Source organism: Bubalus kerabau, chromosome 6 (assembly GCF_029407905.1).
Source record: "Bubalus kerabau isolate K-KA32 ecotype Philippines breed swamp buffalo chromosome 6, PCC_UOA_SB_1v2, whole genome shotgun sequence".
Classification (NCBI taxonomy): Eukaryota; Metazoa; Chordata; class Mammalia; order Artiodactyla; family Bovidae; genus Bubalus; species Bubalus kerabau.
In genome coordinates, this window is record NC_073629.1 from 24,586,933 (window position 1) to 24,605,174 (window position 18,242).

The following is an 18,242-nucleotide window of genomic DNA, read 5'->3' on the forward strand; positions in this document are numbered from 1 at the left end:
GAAACCTGGGAGGTCGGCCTGTTGGGAGATAAGAGAAGCAGGGTGCTAAGGGAAGTGGTGACGCCTAGAACAGGGGGTGCTAAGGTATGAGAGAATTTCAAGGACGGCATCTCAACAGGATTTCTGTAGTCATTTATTGCATCTTGATTATGCATGTCCAGCACATTCCAGGGTTAATGGTGAGATCATAGAAGAGACTGAATGTTGGATTGGAAGATGGAAAATTATAGCTGATGCTGATGTGAGCCAGACCCAATGTTAGCAATGACTGTGATCTACTGAGATGGTACACACCTGGGAAGACCATGGTTCACTAGGAAACTGATGTGTGTGGTGATGAGGTTAGAACTGATCAGGGCTCTCTGACCCCAGCCCTGCTTTTCCCAGTAGCTTGTAAGACCTGTTGGCTCTGCAGAAGGAAATATAATATTGTTTAATAACTGGCTTTAGGCATTTAAAAAATGAAAAGGAAGGAAAGTCTTTGCAGAAGAAAAGTCTCTCCTTTCAATGAAAGGGTTTCATTCATAGTTTGAATTTTTAAGAGTCTTTAAAAATATTTTTAATTGCATGATGGAAATACTCTATTAAGATTCTCTTTTAAAATTTTAATTTAATTTTTTTGCCTTTTGGCCACACTGCATGGCACGTGGGATGGTTTCCAGATGAGGAATTGACCTATGGCCTCTGCAGTGAAAGTGCTGGATCCTAGCCACAAGGCCACCAGGGAACTCCCTAAAATTCTTTGAAAATGACATAGTACCAGTTGTTCAGGTTGATGCTCCATAGGTATTCTTTTCTCTCCAGCTGTCTGTCTTTTATGATGACTTCTTTTTCAAATACTGTATCAAAGACAGACGTATTCATTGTTTACCATAACACTCTCATTAAGTCAATGTTAATTCAGAATGACTGCTTTTTTCTGGGCAACAAGATGTCTTTTTTCTCTAAGAAAGACAGTAGGTAATCCAAAATCTGTTAATTCAGAGATAATTTCTGAGGATCACATGAATTTAAGTTTGAAGAATATCTTTTATGTTTTTTAGAGGAAAGCTGTTTAAAATGAATATGGGGGGGCGGGGGAAGCAAGAGTCCAGAAGAGAACAAGAAAAATAGGAAGAAAGAAGGTAGTGTCAATGAATGCTGTCAGCAAAGCCAGAGCACTAAACCCATGAACATGACAGAGCTGGTTGGGAGAGTCTGGCACAGGGGAGATGGAACTTAAAAGGAATCGGGTAACCTGAGTGGTAGTCCCAATTCTGCCACGAACTCTGTGTTTGTGAATTCAGACAGGGCATTTATCTTCTCTGGTCCTCATTTTCCTTATCTGTAAAATGGTGGATCCTTTAAAGAAATGTTCAACAAAAACACATGAGATCCTCTCATCTGTGGATGGAGTCTCTTCCCTTAGCTTATGGTTGGCTTGCTCCTGCCACCTGGCCCACTTCAGCACCACCTTCCACGCAGAATGCAGAGCTATTAAAACAAGCAAAAAGACAATGATAGAAAAGAGGGTGAGTCTGAGAAACTGTATTTGTAGTCATGGGCCATGTTGGATGAGTATGGGTGGGCGGTACCCTTCCTTAATGATCCTTTCGTGTGACCTGGGCTCTTTGTACTGAGGAGTTTGAGTTTATCCCAGAACTCCCTTCTTCACATGGCTATTTCCATGTTATTATGTATTTGCAGGCAGGATGACTTTGCGAACACTCGGATGATTTGTTAGGAATGAGTTGGTGACTTTGGCCAGATTTTAATTCGTTTTCTTTTGAGAAGACAAGGATTAACTAACAAAGCATTTTGTGTCCTGGGTAGGTTATGGCTTGATTAACGTGCTCTGACTCACTGCCCAAATAAGCTGCTGATGGGAGCCATAAACCCAGGGTCAAACTTGTATAAATTAGCCACATCCCAGAGAGGCAGGCTGTTAGAGGCTGGAAGAGTAGTTTAACATCCTCTCAGTGCACCTGCCACATCACACAAGCGATCAGGACATGAAAAGCGGATGAACTACTGATGCCAAGTCGCCAGCCTGAGTATTGCAGCCAAGCAGCATAGGCAGTGCTAGGTTGAGCAGAAAGGGGATTAGAACACAGGTTGAGATGCCAGCCATTTAGGCTCCTGCCTGTGCTCAACTGGTGCATTCATGGGTAATTCACTTACCCTTTCTGGGTCCCTGTTGCCTGACTCATCTGTCATATAGGACGCTAGACTAAACCAGGGCTTCCCTGGCAGCTCAGCTGTAAAGAATCCACCCTCAATGTGGGAGACCTGGGTTCAATCTCTGGGTTGGGAAGATCCCCTGGAGGAGGGCACGACAACCCACTCCAGTATTCTTGCCTGGAGATTCCCATGGACAGAGGAGCCTGGCGGGCTACAGTCCATGGGGTCTCAAAGAGTCGGACACGACTGAGTGACTAAGCACAGACAGACTAAACCAGCAAATTGGATCAAGTAAGTTGCATTTGCCATGCCCCTCATTCTGCTCCATCCTTTTTGAAACATACGGATATTGTTTGTGCTAATGCCTGATTCAGGGTTTACTGTCCCTGACATCTCTTCTCCACCTGCCCACCAGAAGATCTTGTGGCATAGAGTAGTGAAACTGCTGTTGTTTAGCTAACCTGAAACTGCTCTGGAGGTTTTCTGAAATGATAGGAATGCATCATGAATCCTCTTAGTAGAGGTTCATATCAGGGATTTTGCTTTGTTTTTGTGTCCTGTATGCTTTCAGAGCCCGAGGGAAAGCTATGGGCTTTCTCATCAGAAGAAAGGTTCTGCAAACACTTTCACGTAAGGTATCCAGAGTTCATGGACTCTCAGGGCCCTCAGGCTAAGAACCCAGGCCTAAGAAAAATACAGTTATTCTGTTTATAAGCTTGTTTAGGACTACTGCTCTCTCCAGGAAATGCCAGGAGCTGGAGGTAAAAGGACATAAGGAACCCAAACAGCCTGGGCCTGATGCTTGACTTAGGAACTGTGATGTTCAGGCTATGAGGGGGCCCTGGACGCTCTGACCTCCTTCTTGAGACAGATGCCCCATTGCTTGGATGAAGGTTGTGTCCTGTCATGGCTTCCATGCACCACAGACTTGCCTGTACTCTTGGTTAAGATGGAAACTATCTGCAAGCCTTTAGTTTCCGACATGAAGTGGGAACATGATCTCTTCTAGCTGTTCTCTCTGTAATGTGGTATCTCGAGTATATTGGGATGGCATCCTTAGTGGTTCCCTGAGAAGGATACAACTTAAAAGTCCTCAGTTTGGGCTGCTAAGGTAATTCTGTTCCTGCCCGGGTGCATCTCATGGAGATAACATTTTCATAAATCACTAGTGTATTAGCTTTCTTTTCATCTACACACTTTTTTTTTTAATCCCCTTCGAAACCTTTTTGGCACCAGGGACCAGCTTTGTGGGAGACAATTTTTCCATGGACCCAGGCAGTGTGGGGCTGGGAGGGGTAGGGGAGGATGGTTTCAGGATGATTCGAGCATATTACATTTGCTATGCATTTTATCTCTATTATTATTACATGTGCTCCACCTCAGATTAGATCCCAGAAGTTGGAGACACCTGCCTGAGGAGATCATTCTGGAGATGACCAGTTATTGATGTACTTCATCTGTTGGACCATTGCATCGGTTTGTCGGCTTGACTTTACTGGGGATAAAGCATTCCTCTACCAGACCTGTCACAGCCAGGGCTCCCAGCCAGGTTTATTTTCTCTATTCCCATGCACCACCACCCCACCCCCATTTTTGGCCTCGCTACTTGGTTTGTGGGATTTTAGTTCCCCGACTGGGGATTGAACTCAGGACCTTGGCAGTAAGACTGCAGAGTCCTAACCACTGGGCTTCCAGGGATTTCCCTCGTCTTCTCTCTTGATTGTAGAGTGGCTGAACTAATGGTAGAAAGAAACAAGCACTGGCTGTGGTGTTAAGAGCTCCTTCTTTGAGTTCTTGGGAAAAATGCAAGTAGTTATGAAAGCAGAAACAGTTTTCTGATTCTATTTTGTATATAACAGCTGTTCCTCTATTTCATAAATAGGAAAAAAAAAAAGAGAGATTCAAAATCATGAAACTTAAATTTCTTTCATCTTTTTCCCTTCTGCCTCTCCTCTCAATACCCATGAGCTCTGTTCAGTATTAAGGATTGTAATCACTCCTGATTTGGCACACTTTGTAAAACACAGACTAACCCTTTTGTGGAAGTTACTGACATTGTATTATGGTCTGCTCAGAATGTAAACAAGTACACGCGTGTACTGTCACTTTAGTTGTGACTGACCCCGGGCTCCTCCGTCCACGGGATTCTCCAGGCAAGAATACTGGAGTGGGCTGCCGTGCCTTCCTCCAGGGGATCTTCCTAACTCGGGTTGAACCTGCATCTCTTACTGCAGGCAGGTTCTTTACCGCTAGTGTCAGCTGGGAAGCCCTAAATGAATATAAGCAACCTTAAATTTCAGAAAAAAAAAAGATTTATGTTTTCTGTTTTTAAACTTTATTGGTAAGTTTTCTAGTGAATGCAGGAGTAAAATCAGATCTACTACCACCTAGCTTCAACAGAGATCAGTGTATGCCCATCTTATTTCATCTGTATATACTCCCCTCTGTCCTGGAATTCCAGACATATCACTTCAAATAACACAAATTCCAGACATAGCATTTCACCTGTAAATATTTTCTTATGTATTTCTTAAAAACACAAGAGTAATTCCTCAATATCAAATAACTAACCCTCATTCACAAGTCCACAATTGTTTTATCCTTTGTTTTTGTAGTTTGTTTATTTGGGATACAAATAAGGTCTATACATTGAGGTTGGGTGATACATTCCAAGTGTTTTAACTTGTATGTTTTTCTCCTTTTGTATTTTGCTATTTTTGTTACCATTTTTTCATTGTTGTTGTTATTGCCACTTTTGAAGAAACTGGATTGTGTCTTAAATTTTTCTATGATCTTGGTTTTGCTGATAATGTTATTTTTGAGGAAATAAGAGAAACACAAGTTAGTGAAGTTTTAAAAGGTATAGTTAAGTGTATGTAAATGTTTCACTTTATGCTGAAAACAGTCTAACTACGGAGTGTAAAATTTTACTAGGCGGAAACACTGAAGGATTAGGTGACATCACTACCATGTTTATTCTTGCTTTCTCTTCACTGGAAGACACCTTGGCAGGTTACATGAGAGGTGTCACCCACTGCTGAGATGAACTGGGCTGAAACACACCAGCCATTCTTCACCAGTGACGCCAAATGGTTATTTTAGGCAGATAACTGGAAGGGCTGTTTCTCCTGTTGAATTTGCAGTGGGAAACTCAGGTGATTGAATGTGTGCCTGAAACCTTTTGGTCCCAACATTCTTCTCTCCCTATTCACTGTGATTAACATTCTCCTGATGGCTGTTCATTCCAGTAGAATATGATCACAGAATAATGTGGGTTGGAAAAGACTTCCTGAGGTCACCTGACCCCATCAAATAACCTTAACAAGGGATTCCCGCCTCAACTCTCCCAGAACAAGGCTGTTTCTTAACAACTCCCATATTCCCCAACCTCCCCGCTGTGCATTCTAAGTCTGTGTTCTCTCTTGTCCTTCAGTGAAGTAGATTATTAAATTGCATCTCTTTCTGCTGTGGGGGAGGGGTGCCTATATACGTGCATGTGTCTGTAGATCTTTAATTACGATTGATTTTGACTCTTCCCCCACTTCCCTTCTGCAGTGCATATACCCTGAGACTCTGTTTCACTCTCTGTATATAATAATAGTTTTTATGAAAAATAAGATGTTTTCATGAGTAAATGTCCACATAGGATGGGATTATTGCAGACTGTGTTTTTTAGCCATGGTGTGATGGTTAGTTTTATGCATCAACTTGGCTGGGCTAGCAGGTACACAGATATTTGGTCAAACATTATTCTGGGTGTTCCTGTGACAGAGTGTTTGGATGAGGTTAACCTTTAAGTTGGTAAACTTTGAGGAGTCACATAACTGGGCTTCCCTGGTGTTGCCTGCAATGCAGGAGACATGGGTTTGATCCCTGGGTGGAGAAGATCCCCTGGAGAAGAAAATGGCAATCCACTCCAGCATTCTTGCCTGGGATAATCCTATGGATAGAGGAGCCTGGTGGGCTATAGTCCATGGGCTCACAAAAGAGTCAGACGTGACTTAGAGACTAAACAACTATAGCAGCAACAAACTGAGGAAAGCAGACTGAGCACCATAATGTGGGAGGGACTCATCCAGTCGGTTGAATAGAGCAAAAATCTGATTCCCCTGAGCAAGGAGGGGCTCTCCAGTAAACAGCCGTCAGACTGGAACTGCAGCATCAGTTCTCCCAAGTCTCGTCTGCTGGCCCACCCTGTGGAGTTTGGAGCTTGCCAGTCTCCATATGCACACGAGCCAATTCCTTATAGTAACTCTCTTTATACACATCCTATTGGTTCTGTCAAACTGGTTCTGACAAATAGTGTGGGGGAAAAAGACAAGTAAGTATACGCCCCAAATGTATCTGGCTGTTCTCGAAGTGATGTTTTATATTAAAGAGATGGAAAGATCACTGGAGAAGCCATTAGAAAAGTGAGATTCTGGCCGTAACTTTTCTAGCAAACTGTCTTTCAGGCTCTGATCTGGTCACTTTCCCTCTCTGAGCCCCTATTTCCTGTCTGTGGAAGGAGTTTCAGCAAAGGGATTCCCGAGTGTATGATTCCATGAAGTACAAACATTGAACATTTGAGCCAGCTGCTGAGGAGTTGTGTGTGTGTGTATGTGTGTGCTCAGTTATGTCTGACTTTGAGACCCCATGAACTGCAGCCCATCAGGCTGCTCTGTCCATGCGATTTCCCAGGCAAGAATACTGGAGTGGGTAGCCATTTCCCTCTCCAAGGGATGTTTCTGACCCAGGGATTGAACCTGTGTCTCCTGGGTCCTCTTGCAATGGCAGGCAGATTCTTTACCACTAGTGCTACTTGGGAAGCATGCTGAGGAATTATCTGAATTCTTCTGAGGACTGCCCAGTGGCTAGATAAGAAGAAACGCTGAGGCTGTACACAGGGCATGGTGGTAGATGATGCGGGCAGAGCAAAGAAAAAAAAGTCTCGAACAGAAGGATTTTCTGCGCATCAGGTAGAATATTCTATTTCAGTTAAATGTAAAATATGGATGAGTAAACACCTGCATGAAAACCTTCAGCTTCTGTGCCTTCCCATCTTAGGGCAGATGGTCTAACTTTGAAGGCGCTTAGGATCTGTCTCTGCATTGCAGTAATTTTTATTTTGTGCAGAAGGCGTGGGATGGTGGTGCAGGCTTGGCAGCTGTGACAAGCTGAGGCCCTTGGGCCAAACTGAGGGGCTCTGGCCCAACCAACAGGAAATGCCTGACCCCAAGGACATATGTGCTATTCTTGACCATAAAGATTGGAAAGAATCTCAGACTAGCTCTGGCCAACAGGGTTGTAAATGGATTTCTCTGTTGCCTTGGTTTTGAGCCTTTCTCTCTTTTTTTTTTTTTTCCCCACTTGGGTTTCCCTCTCCAGGTTAAAAAAAAAAACAAAACAGTAACCACAAGGAGGAAACCATATTATTTTAGCTTCTCCTGTCTGGAGAGTGGTCAGTACTTAGCTGCAATAATCTTTTGGCTCTGTCTGGAATTACCATGCACCTCACCGCAGCAGTCTGCCACTTGGGAGGTTGGCATGTGGGGCTGGACGGTCTGGGTGTGTGCCTGGGAAGTCAGCTGCCCCTTGGGATGTGGACCCATTCCCGGGGTTCACTGGAGGCATCTCCTCCTTGTATGGGGGGTGGAGTTCTTTGCCCTTTGCATCCTTTCTGACCACAGGCTCACTCACGAGGAGGCAGGACTCCCAGGGCCATATCCCCCTGGTTGATTGTTTACCCAGTTGGTGCTTGAAGACTGACAAATGATTAACCCCCTGGAATTCCCGGTTAGACCCCAGTTACAGTCATGAGTTCAGCCTTGGGAGCCACAGACTTAAATTGTTTTTCCAGCATTTTACCCAGCCGGGCGTCCCTGCTGGACTCTACCCTGGGAACTCTCCCAGGGGAGAGCTTGGTGCGCAGGGGGCGTGGGAAGTGAAGGGAGGAGGCACCAGGGCTGTCGGGGAGGCGGGAGACTGAGCCGCTCCGAGGTAAGGAAGGGACCCGCCACAGCAGAGGGGACAGGAAAGGAGCTGCTCCTGGCCGGCCTCTTGGCCGCTTCCTTCCCCTGACATGACAGCGCCGCCGGCCTGGCTCCCCGCCACCTGGCAGTGGCCTTGGCACATGACTCCCCATCCTGCCTGAGAACAGGCGGGGAGAGGTCTGTGCTCAGGCGGCGGCTCCCCCAGCTTGGTCCCGCCTGCCCTGCCTGGGGGTTGGGGGGTTTAGGGGGGGTGGGGAGCTGCAGGTGGACCTGCTCCTGGAGGTAAAGGGCGTCTGTCCTCTTCCCTGGGAGTAGAAATGCCATGGCAAGGTGACTGGAGAGGCCTGACAATACCTTGGAGCCCTGTCATCTGGAGCTCAGCTAGCGAGCCTAAGTTCTTGTCACATGGAAAACTGGGTGACCCTCGGTGCTCACCCAACAGAATTACTCAAATGAGAGGGATGCCCTCAAGTGCAGGGTCGGCTCCATTGGTGGTCCCAGTGGAAGACATCTGGCCACAGGGGAGCTGTGAGCACCACCCTCTACCCCTCCCATCCCCACCAGGAGGTGGCGGAACTCGAGGTTCCGTGCATAAGGCCCCAGACAAGGAGTGTCAATGGCTCATCCATAAGAAGGTGGGGGCGAGGTGCATGCTTGTTGGCTTCCACCTCTTGGCAGGAAGAGAGGTTGAATCCATAAAGTGGTGAGGCTTCTGCTGTTGGAAAGGAATGGCTTTTGCCTTTCTAGAGGTCCAGAGAGGAGCTACTGGGAGAAGGTGCCAATAAACTCAGGCAGGTTAAATTCTAATTCTGGGCCAGCTGCTGGCTTCACTTCCCCTTCTTCTACTTCATTCTCTCCCACCCTCCCTCCCTCCTTCCACCATACTTGATCACATTCACTTCCACTCTGTAGCAGCATCTTCAGACTGATCTTTCAGATGGGGTTGAGTTTGTCTGGAAGGCACTGGAGCCTAGTGACTTTACAGAGTTAGAAACATTACACTATTTTGAGATATGGGGAGGGTGTGGGTTGAGAAGAAAGCAACATGAACATATTGCAAATTCTGAAAACTAGGATCTGAGCAGTCTTGGCAAAGTTGGCTGATCCCACCCTGAAGTGATCTGACCCTGGAGAAGGTTTCTGTGGTGGCGCTGGTGGGCACTGAGGGAGCCAGCAGCTTGCGGTGGGGGTCAAGTAAACAAGCTGGGGAAATGTCTGGATTCACGCTCTTTTCTTGTCACATGACTTTGAGAAGAGGATTCAGGCACATTCAAACCCAATCTCCTCACTGAACAGAAGTCCAGAGGGGCAAATACTTTGAGTCACATAGCATAGTGTCTGTGATGGCCAAAACCAAGGCTCTCCCTGCTAGTTCAGTGATTAGAACCAGATGGCGATAGTGGTAAAGAACTTGCCTGCCAGCACAGGAGGTGTAAGAGATGTAGGTTCAATCCTTGATTCAGGAAGATCCCCTGGGTGAGGGCATGGCAACTCACTCCAGTATTCTTGCCTGGAGAATCCCTTGGACAGAGGAGCCTGGTGGGCAACAGTCCATGGGGTTGCAAAGAGTTGGACACTGAGTGACCAACATTTTCATTTTTTCATTTTTCTCCTGAAGATGAAATTCACACCCTGCTTCATTACATTCTTGTTAAGATTAAATGATGTTAAGTCCCTAGAAATGACCAAGAGATGTTTAACATTTTAATAAGTAATCTTCTGACTTTCCTCTCTGAACCTGTGTAAATGTATAACGATATGTCTGCTAGTGTGCATATCCTAGTAAATGGGATTATTTTTAAACCAGCTAGTTTTCTTCTAATAATACATTGTGACTGCCCTTCCTTACCTCTAAATAGCCTTCTCTGTTACTTGATAGCTGCCTAGAACCCTGTAATATGATGGATGGAGCTGAATCTATATTCTGGTTTTGCACTAACATAATGCATTTGTAAACAAATTGGAGTAGATATTGTACCATGAATGTATCTCTCAAGGTGACAGAAGCTTCCCACTCTTCTCAGAACATAACCTAATCCTCCCTCCCCTGGTGTGAATAAGGATCTGGACATCTTCCCTTTGGGAGCTCAGAGCCTCCTTAACTCCGAGTAGGGCAGCATTATGAATTTCATACACCAGCCCTAAATGGGGAACTCAGACTCTGCCTCTCCTCCTGTCTCCCCACTTAAATCTAAAAAAAAAAGAAAAAAAAAGTTTATTTATTTAGTATCTCTGGTATGAACTGTCTCTTGGTTCCCAAGAAATCATAATTAGAAAGTCCACTGTTCCGTTTTTGCTGTCTGCTGTGTTCTCTCAGAAGGCGCTCTGTCCTTCTTAAAAGGCTTAGAGGTAAAACCCTAAGATGTCCTGCTTCCCAAGGTAGACCCTTAAGCCCTGCCCTTCATGGTGGAGAGCAGCAGTCATTTCTGTACCATTCTGGGTACCATCCCCTCCCATTTTAGTTTTATGAGTTTCTGGTGAGGCTCCTTCTTATTTGATTCCTTTGCTTTGGGATATAAAATTTTTCTTGCTGGTCTTAGGTTGGCAGAAATCATTGACTAGTTTCCCTTTAAGTTCCCCCACCTCTGCTGCTTTTGCTTTTCGTCACTAGCAAACCAGTAGGTCACAAACCTTCCTCTTACCTCTCCACCCCCCTACCTTCAGGGTGTATTACACATGCAGACTCAAGGGATGTAGCTGTTTATTATGGAGACTGAGCTCCAGGAGACGAGAGAGTGATGGGCAGAAGTGATTTAGGATCAAGAGTCCCTTGAGGGACAGACGTCTTAAACAGTGTATGGCTTTAAAGGGATTTTCTCCTATGGCCTAATCCTGCGTTTGGGACCTGGCATTGTAACCAGTTACACATTCTAAAGGGACTCCGCTGTGTTTCGGGATACTGCTCAGTGACCATCTTCAGTCCCAGCCATTTTCCTGTGGTGTTTAAGAGAAAGGCTTGATTTTTCCCTCTAAATGAAGGAGTATATCATCAACTCTAGATGGCACTGGTGGTAAAGAACCCACCTGCCAATGCAGGAGACATGGGTTCCATCCCTGGGTCAGGAAGATTCCCCGGAGGCGGGCATGGCAACCCACTCCAGAATTTTTTCCTGGAGATTCCCAAGGACAGAGGAGCCTAACGGGCTACAGTCCATAGAGTCGCAAAGAGTCGGACACGACTGAAATGACACATCATCAACTCTGAGGATAGATATAGCGTGTTCTTTAGGGCCATGAGCCCGTCAAAATTAAGGAGGGGCTGCGGTGTCTCTGAGGGCTGTTGAAATGGCATCAGGACTTAGATGAAGACTGTGAATTCCACATCTGGACTACTCAGGATATCAAGTTCAAGTCTTTTCCAAAGTGCTTTTTTAATGTTTCCTGCTGACACCCTCCCTGAGAGAAAGGTTAAGTAGCATTACCCTCCTTGCACTGATGAGGGCATTGAAACAATAAGAGGTTTACTGACTTGCCTTGGGCTCTGGGGGAAGGCTGGCCCCGCTGGAATGGCAGCTGCCCATAACTCCTGTTTTCTATGCCCAAGAGTCTGGTTGCAGAGCCCGGGCTGCCTCTGGGGAGCCCTCTCAGCGGACGCAGGCAGGAAAAGCCGAAGTAGGGGCATCGTACTCAACCATAATTTTTTTTCCAAAGATTTTTTTTGATGTGGACTATTTTTAAACTCTTTTGTTGAATTTGTCACAATATTGCTTCTGCTTTATGTTTTGGTTTTTGCCTGCGAGGCAGGTAGGATCCTAGCTCCCTGACCAGGGATTGAACCCACCCCCACACCCCCCTACATTGGAAGGCAAAGTCTTAACCACTGGGTCAACAGGGAAGTCCCACTGCTCAGCCATATTCTTGCAAGTCCTGTTTGGGGACTGCCGAGGCAGAGAAAGAGCTGGACACTTCAAAGTCAGTCCAAGATCTTTGACCTATAAACTGTTTTGCTGCCTTGAGCTAAGCTATAAGAGTGATAGATGGCAGGGGTCAATTATTTTTGGCTCAAGTGCTCAGACTTGGCAGGGTGCCATATACATTTGATATATAAACCTGACATCTACAAAAAGGTTTAGGAATCTGATGTCATCTTCTCTCTACAGCTCACATGATGGCCTGTTCTGTAGAGGGGCTCTGTAGATGGTAGATTCTAGAAGCCCTACCTCATGCTTTAAAGGAAAGAGAATCAGTTGAAAAGGAGGCTGGTCTGAGTGGCAGAGGAACAGTGTCAACTCATGAGGCTACATACCAATTCTCACTGGACCACAGTTCGATCCGCTTCCATCCATGAAGTGGATGGGTTTCCCTGGTGGCTCAGACAGTAAAGAATCTGCCTATAATTCAGGAGACCCGAATTCAATCTCTGGGTCAGGAACATCCCCTGGAGAAGGGAATGGCTACCTACTCCAGTATTCTTGCCTGGAGAATTCCATGGACAGAGGAGCCTGGCAGTCTACAGTCCATTGGGTCACAGAGAGTCAAACATGACTGAGGGACTAACACTTTTGTGAAGTGGATTATTCTATTAAAATGGCTCTATAGCTTTAATGATGGGGTAACAGTGGTATTCCTATTTTACAGATGAAAAACCTGAAGCTCAAAAAGGGGACTGCACAAGCCTAAGGCCAACTTGTAAACAGTACCATTCTGGGTACCATACCTTTCTGTTTTAATTTTGACGATTTGCCAGGGGATGTTCCTATTACAGTCGATCTACAATTAAAGTGCATAAATAAGGCAAAATATGTCATCAGGTTCTAGAGATGGCTTCTAATACAGAGGGTCCCTGCGTCCCCTCCACCTGTCCCCAGGAGACCTACTAAAGCTTGAACTTCTTGGCTCACTACTCACAGGAAGCGGCAGGTCCTCACTGCAGAGCCGGGTGCTGCTGCTGGTAGTGACGCAGTCTTAGATGAGAAGTCAGTATCCTGATGCTTCTGTTACTCTTGTGTGTTGACTGTACTTTTCCTCTGGTTCCTTCGAAGCCCCCTCCTAAGTAGCTAAAATCCTCACAAAGACTGTTGTGGGCTTCAGGAGGTCAAGATGTGCGCCGTGCCCCCACTCCCCCACAACCCAGTTCTACTGAGATATAATTGACAAATAAAAATTGTGTATGTTTAGAGAAGGGCAAGCTTTAACAAGAGTAAAGAACTCATGGAACTTTGAGGCAGCATGATTAGTTTAATCCCCAATTTCTGCCAATCTGGCTGAGATGGCAAAGAATCTGTCTGCGGTGCAGGAGACCTGGGTTTGGTCCCTGGGTCAGGAGGATCCCCTGGAAAAGGCTGAGCAGCTATAATTAACACTAGCAAAAAAAATTTTATATCAGTAAAGTAAAGAAATCAAATAAGTGTCACCAGAAATTCATAAAACTAAGATGGCAGGGTATGGTACTCAGAATGGTACTGCTTACAAGTTGGCCTTAGGCTTGTGGGGTCCTGTTTTTGAGCTTCAAGTTTTCTCATCTGTAAAATGGGAATACCACTGTTACCCCGCTGTTAAAGCTATAGAGCCATGCTAATAGAATAATCCACTTCATGAAAGTGTTAGTCACTCAGTCTTGTCTGACTCTCTGCGACTCCATGAACTATAGCCCGCCAGGCTCCTTTGTTCATGGAATTCTCTAAGCAGGAATACTGGAGTGGATAGCCATTCCCTTCTCTGGTCAGGGTATCTTCCCGACCCAGAGATTGAATTCGGGTCTCCTGAATTGCAGGCAGATTCTTTACCTTCTGAGCCACCAGGGAAACCCATCCCTGCATAGATGGAAGCAGATCGACTATAATCTGGTGGCAGTTGGCATGTGGCCCCGGAGTTACTACTGTTCCTCTGCCACCTAGATCAGCCTCCTTTTCAATTGATTCTATTTACTTTAAAGCATGAAATGGAGCCTCTAGGATCTGCCACCTAGGGCTTGGAACTCTATACATTTTATTGGACTGTGCCAACAATTTTCATGGCAATCAAAGCCAGACCTGGTGAGGGGATGAGGCCAGACCCACGTGATCTTGATCTGTGTTTGTTTTGTTTGGAGCAGGTATCCCTGGTCACCTCCCTCATCCTGTTCTTCCTGGATGGAACAAGACGACAAACAGGGTGTGTGTGAAGCCCAGGACTCACAAGACAAGGGCATGGGCTCTGATTTTGAGAACTGTGAAGACAGGGATGGGGACCCAGATGAAAGAGGAATGGGCTCTAACCCACAGGATGCAGACAAGAGAGAAGGGCACCTGGAGCAGGAGATGGGCTCCGACCCACAGGATGAAGCTCCAAGAGGACACTCAGAGGAGAGGGAACTGATGTCTAACATCTGCACAGGTGAGGAAAGAGCTGGGGAATTTCTGTGGAAGTTACCCCATTCACATTGTTTTCTAGCTCCTTTAGAGTGATAATCATGGGCAGCATTCTTAGAAGGCAGCTTTCTTAGAAGGCAGCTTCTAGCTGCTCCTGCTGCTAAGCCGCTTCAGTCATGTCCGACTCTGTGCAACCCAGAGACAGCAGCCCACCAGGCTCCCCCGTCCCTGGGATTCTCCAGGCAAGAACACTGGAGTGGGTTGCCATTTCCTTCTCCAGTGCATGAAAGTGAAAAGTGAAAGTGAAGTCACTCAGTCGTGTCCGGCTCTTAGCGACCCCATGGACTGCAGCCCACCAGGCTCCTCCATTGGAGACCATTAAGCAGATTCTGTACCACCTTACAGCATCTTCCCAGGTGGTGCAGTGGTAAAGAATCTGCCTGCCAATGCAGGAAATGCAAAGGGACACAGGTTAGATCCCTGGGTCGGGAAGATGCCCTGGAGCAGGAAAATGGCAACCCACTCCAGTATTCTTGCCTGGGAAATCCCATGGACAGAGGAACCTGGCAGACTAAAGTCCATGGGGTCACAAAGAGTAGGACATGACTGAGCGATGACACACACACTGTCTTAAGTCTGAGGAACATCTCTTTTCTTTGGTCTGGGGAGGAGCTGTAGCTGGTAAACAAGGGTGAAGAGGGTAACTCACTGGTGTGCACTTTAGAATACAAAATACTGCTATAAAAGGACACTTGTAACAGCACAAGAAGGAACACAGGTAATACTGGGCCCTACCCTCCTGGGGTTGCTGGAGAGTTATATGAATTGCTTAGCACAGATCCAGATGTTTACCGTTACAGGCATCATCCCTGCTTGCAGATACATAAACCCAATGGCAAGAGACCTGCCTGGGATCACATGGCTAATACCCAAAGTGCCCAAGTGAAAGTGAAAGCGAAGTAGCTCAGTCGTGTCCGACTCTTTGCGACCCCATGGACTGTAGCCTACTAGGCTCCTCCATCCATGGGATTTTCCAGGCAAGAATACTGGAGTGGGGTGCCATTGCCTTCTCCAGGAGATCTTCCCGGATCTCCTGCATTATAGGCAGATGCTTTACCGTCTGAGCCACCCGAGAAGATAAGTGCCCAAGGGCTCTCCTAAATCTTTGCAGTTCTTCATCTAGAAAGAGTAAATACTGGGCCTCCATCCACTTCTTTGGTTCCATCTTTGGGCTTTTGTTGCTTGATCCTGCTCATGCCCTGGGGACTGAAATGAGCTGAAATACCTTACGATCAGGATCCTGAGGTTACAGTTCTTCCCCAGGACATCTCCCAGACCTCCTGTGCCCTCCCCTGCAGTGCACAGAATGGTCTTTCATATGTCTGGGGATAAGCAACCAGAGGCAGATAGATGTGTGTTCCGGATCAGCCTCCAGGCTGGACTCATCAGCTAGCTCCAGATCCTGCACTCACCTCCCCTTTTCCCTACTCCCCACCCAAACAGCGCCCCCCACCCCCACACCACCCCCCCACAGAGTAAAGCCCTTAAGTTGGGATGTGTTTGGTTTGTTGTTCCACCTTAAGCTGTTGCAGACTGACCAATCATACTAAAAAACACACCAGTGAGCTAGGCCAGGTGATCTCTTCTTGTGGTTGGCCAGAGTGGCCTTGTCTTTTGAGGCTAGGGCTGTGAAAGGGATTATTGGCTCACAGAGTGGAGCAGGTCTCTTCTGAGGTCACAGAAAGTCCCACCTGGCCCAGAGTTGACCATCTCAAGCGCGCTGCCGGGCCTTCAGGCGGACACGCTGAGCAGAGCCCCAGGTCCAGTGGGTGGGGCCTAGGCCCAGAGACAGCTACCTGAAGAACTGGAGGGGCAAGGGGAAGGTGAGCTTTAGGCCATCCCTGAGTCTCCAGGTGGGAAGGAGGCTGGAATTGAGGATTGAGTGGGCAGGGACCTTGGAGAGACATGTTCAGAGGTCCCAGGGGAGATTACCCTGTGGTCCACACTCTTATTGTGACAGGCTTCCTCTGGGTTTATCTCTTGAGCGTCAAACCTAGTCATCCCCATGGCCTCCTTTTCTGTTGCAGAGGGGCTGCTGAGCGAGGAAGACGGGGTTGCAGGCCGTGAGGAAGAGGATGACCAATCTGGCGTAGCTGAGATGGCCATGTTCCCAGGGCTGTCTGAGTCCGACAGCATTTCCCGGAGCCCCCAGGAAGAGGAGGAAGAGGAGAGTGCAGGGGAGAACCGGCTAGAGGAGGAAGAGGAGCAGCCGCCCCCTGCCGTGCTTCCCTGGAGGCGGCACCTCTCCCTGGGGAGTCGGCACCGGGGCGACAAGCCTGCCCACCGCCGCTTCCGCCGCCTCCACCACCCCATGTCCATGGACCTCGGGGAGCTCGACAGCCTGATGGCCAGCATCATGGACGCACCCACCATCTGCCCCGACTGCGGGGAGAGCTTTAGCCCTGGCGCCGCCTTCCTGCAGCACCAGCGCATCCACCGCCTCGCCGAGGCCGCCGCAGCCGCCAGCCTGGAGCCCTTCGGCTTCGCTGGCGAGTGCGAAGCGGTGGTGGGGATGATGGGCGTGGGCGGGGGCTTCGGGGCAGGGCCCGCGCTGGCCCGGCCCCCGCGCGAGAAGCCCTTCCGCTGCGGGGAGTGCGGCAAGGGCTTCAGCCGCAACACCTACCTGACCAACCACCTGCGGCTGCACACAGGCGAGCGGCCCAACCTGTGCGCCGACTGCGGCAAGAGCTTCAGCTGGCGAGCCGACCTGCTCAAGCACCGGCGGCTGCACACGGGCGAGAAGCCCTACCCGTGCCCCGAGTGCGGCGAGGCCTTCAGCCTCAGCTCGCACCTGCTGAGCCACCGGCGCGCGCACGCCGCGGCCAGCGGCGCAGGGCCGGCGGCGCTGCGGCCCTTCGCCTGCGGGGAGTGCGGCAAGGGCTTCGTGCGCCGCTCGCACCTGGCCAACCACCAGCGCATCCACACGGGCGAGAAGCCCCACGGCTGCAGCGAGTGCGGCAAGCGCTTCAGCTGGCGCTCGGACCTGGTGAAGCACCAGCGCGTGCACACGGGCGAGAAGCCGTACATGTGTTCCGAGTGCGGGGAGACCTTCAGCGTCAGCTCGCACCTCTTCACACACAAGCGCACGCACTCGGGCGAGCGGCCCTACGTGTGCCGCGAGTGCGGCAAGGGCTTCGGGCGCAACTCGCACCTGGTGAACCACCTGCGAGTGCACACCGGCGAGAAGCCCTTCCGCTGCGGCCAATGCGAGAAGCGCTTCAGCGACTTCTCCACGCTCACGCAGCACCAGCGCACGCACACGGGCGAGAAGCCCTACACGTGCATCGAGTGCGGCAAGAGCTTCATCCAGAGCTCGCACCTTATCCGCCACCGCCGCATCCACACAGGCAACAAGCCGCACAAGTGCGCGGGCTGTGGCAAGGGCTTCCGCTACAAGACGCACCTGGCGCAGCATCAGAAGCTGCACCTGTGTTAGGGCTGGGCCCAGCGGAGGCTGCCCTGGGCGGGGCGGGGCGGGGCGGGGCGGGGGGGGGGGGGAGGGGAATCACGTGGGGACTAGGTGTCCTGGGGACAGACCCTATAGAAAGAAACGGGGAAGGGGGGCGGGAGGCACAATCTGAGAATGACTGGGGAGGCTTTTAGGTGTTAGGAGTCCCGAAGGGGTGGGTTGAATAAGAATTGTTCTTTGGGAGGGGCTGTATTTTGCCTGCCTCCTCCCTAACGGTGAAATGTTTGGGAGATGTGCTTGAGCGTGGTGATTTCATCCAATGCACGCTGTAGTGAGTTAAGGGTGTGGAGG

The 18,242-nt window shown here is 48.5% G+C and overlaps 1 protein-coding gene across 1 annotated transcript in view; it reads left to right on the top strand.

Moving 5' to 3' along the window:
- The window catches only part of ZNF697 (zinc finger protein 697), a 31,463-nt gene extending 13,528 nt beyond the window's left edge, over nt 1-17,935 (top strand). The window contains exons 2-3 of the mRNA XM_055584591.1: nt 14,167-14,447; nt 16,510-17,935. Of these exons, the coding sequence (XP_055440566.1) occupies nt 14,204-14,447; nt 16,510-17,918 (1,653 nt within the window). The 5' untranslated portion in view covers nt 14,167-14,203 and the 3' untranslated portion in view covers nt 17,919-17,935. The remainder of the gene's footprint in view (nt 1-14,166; nt 14,448-16,509) is intronic.
- Nucleotides 17,936-18,242: the final 307 nt, after the last annotated feature.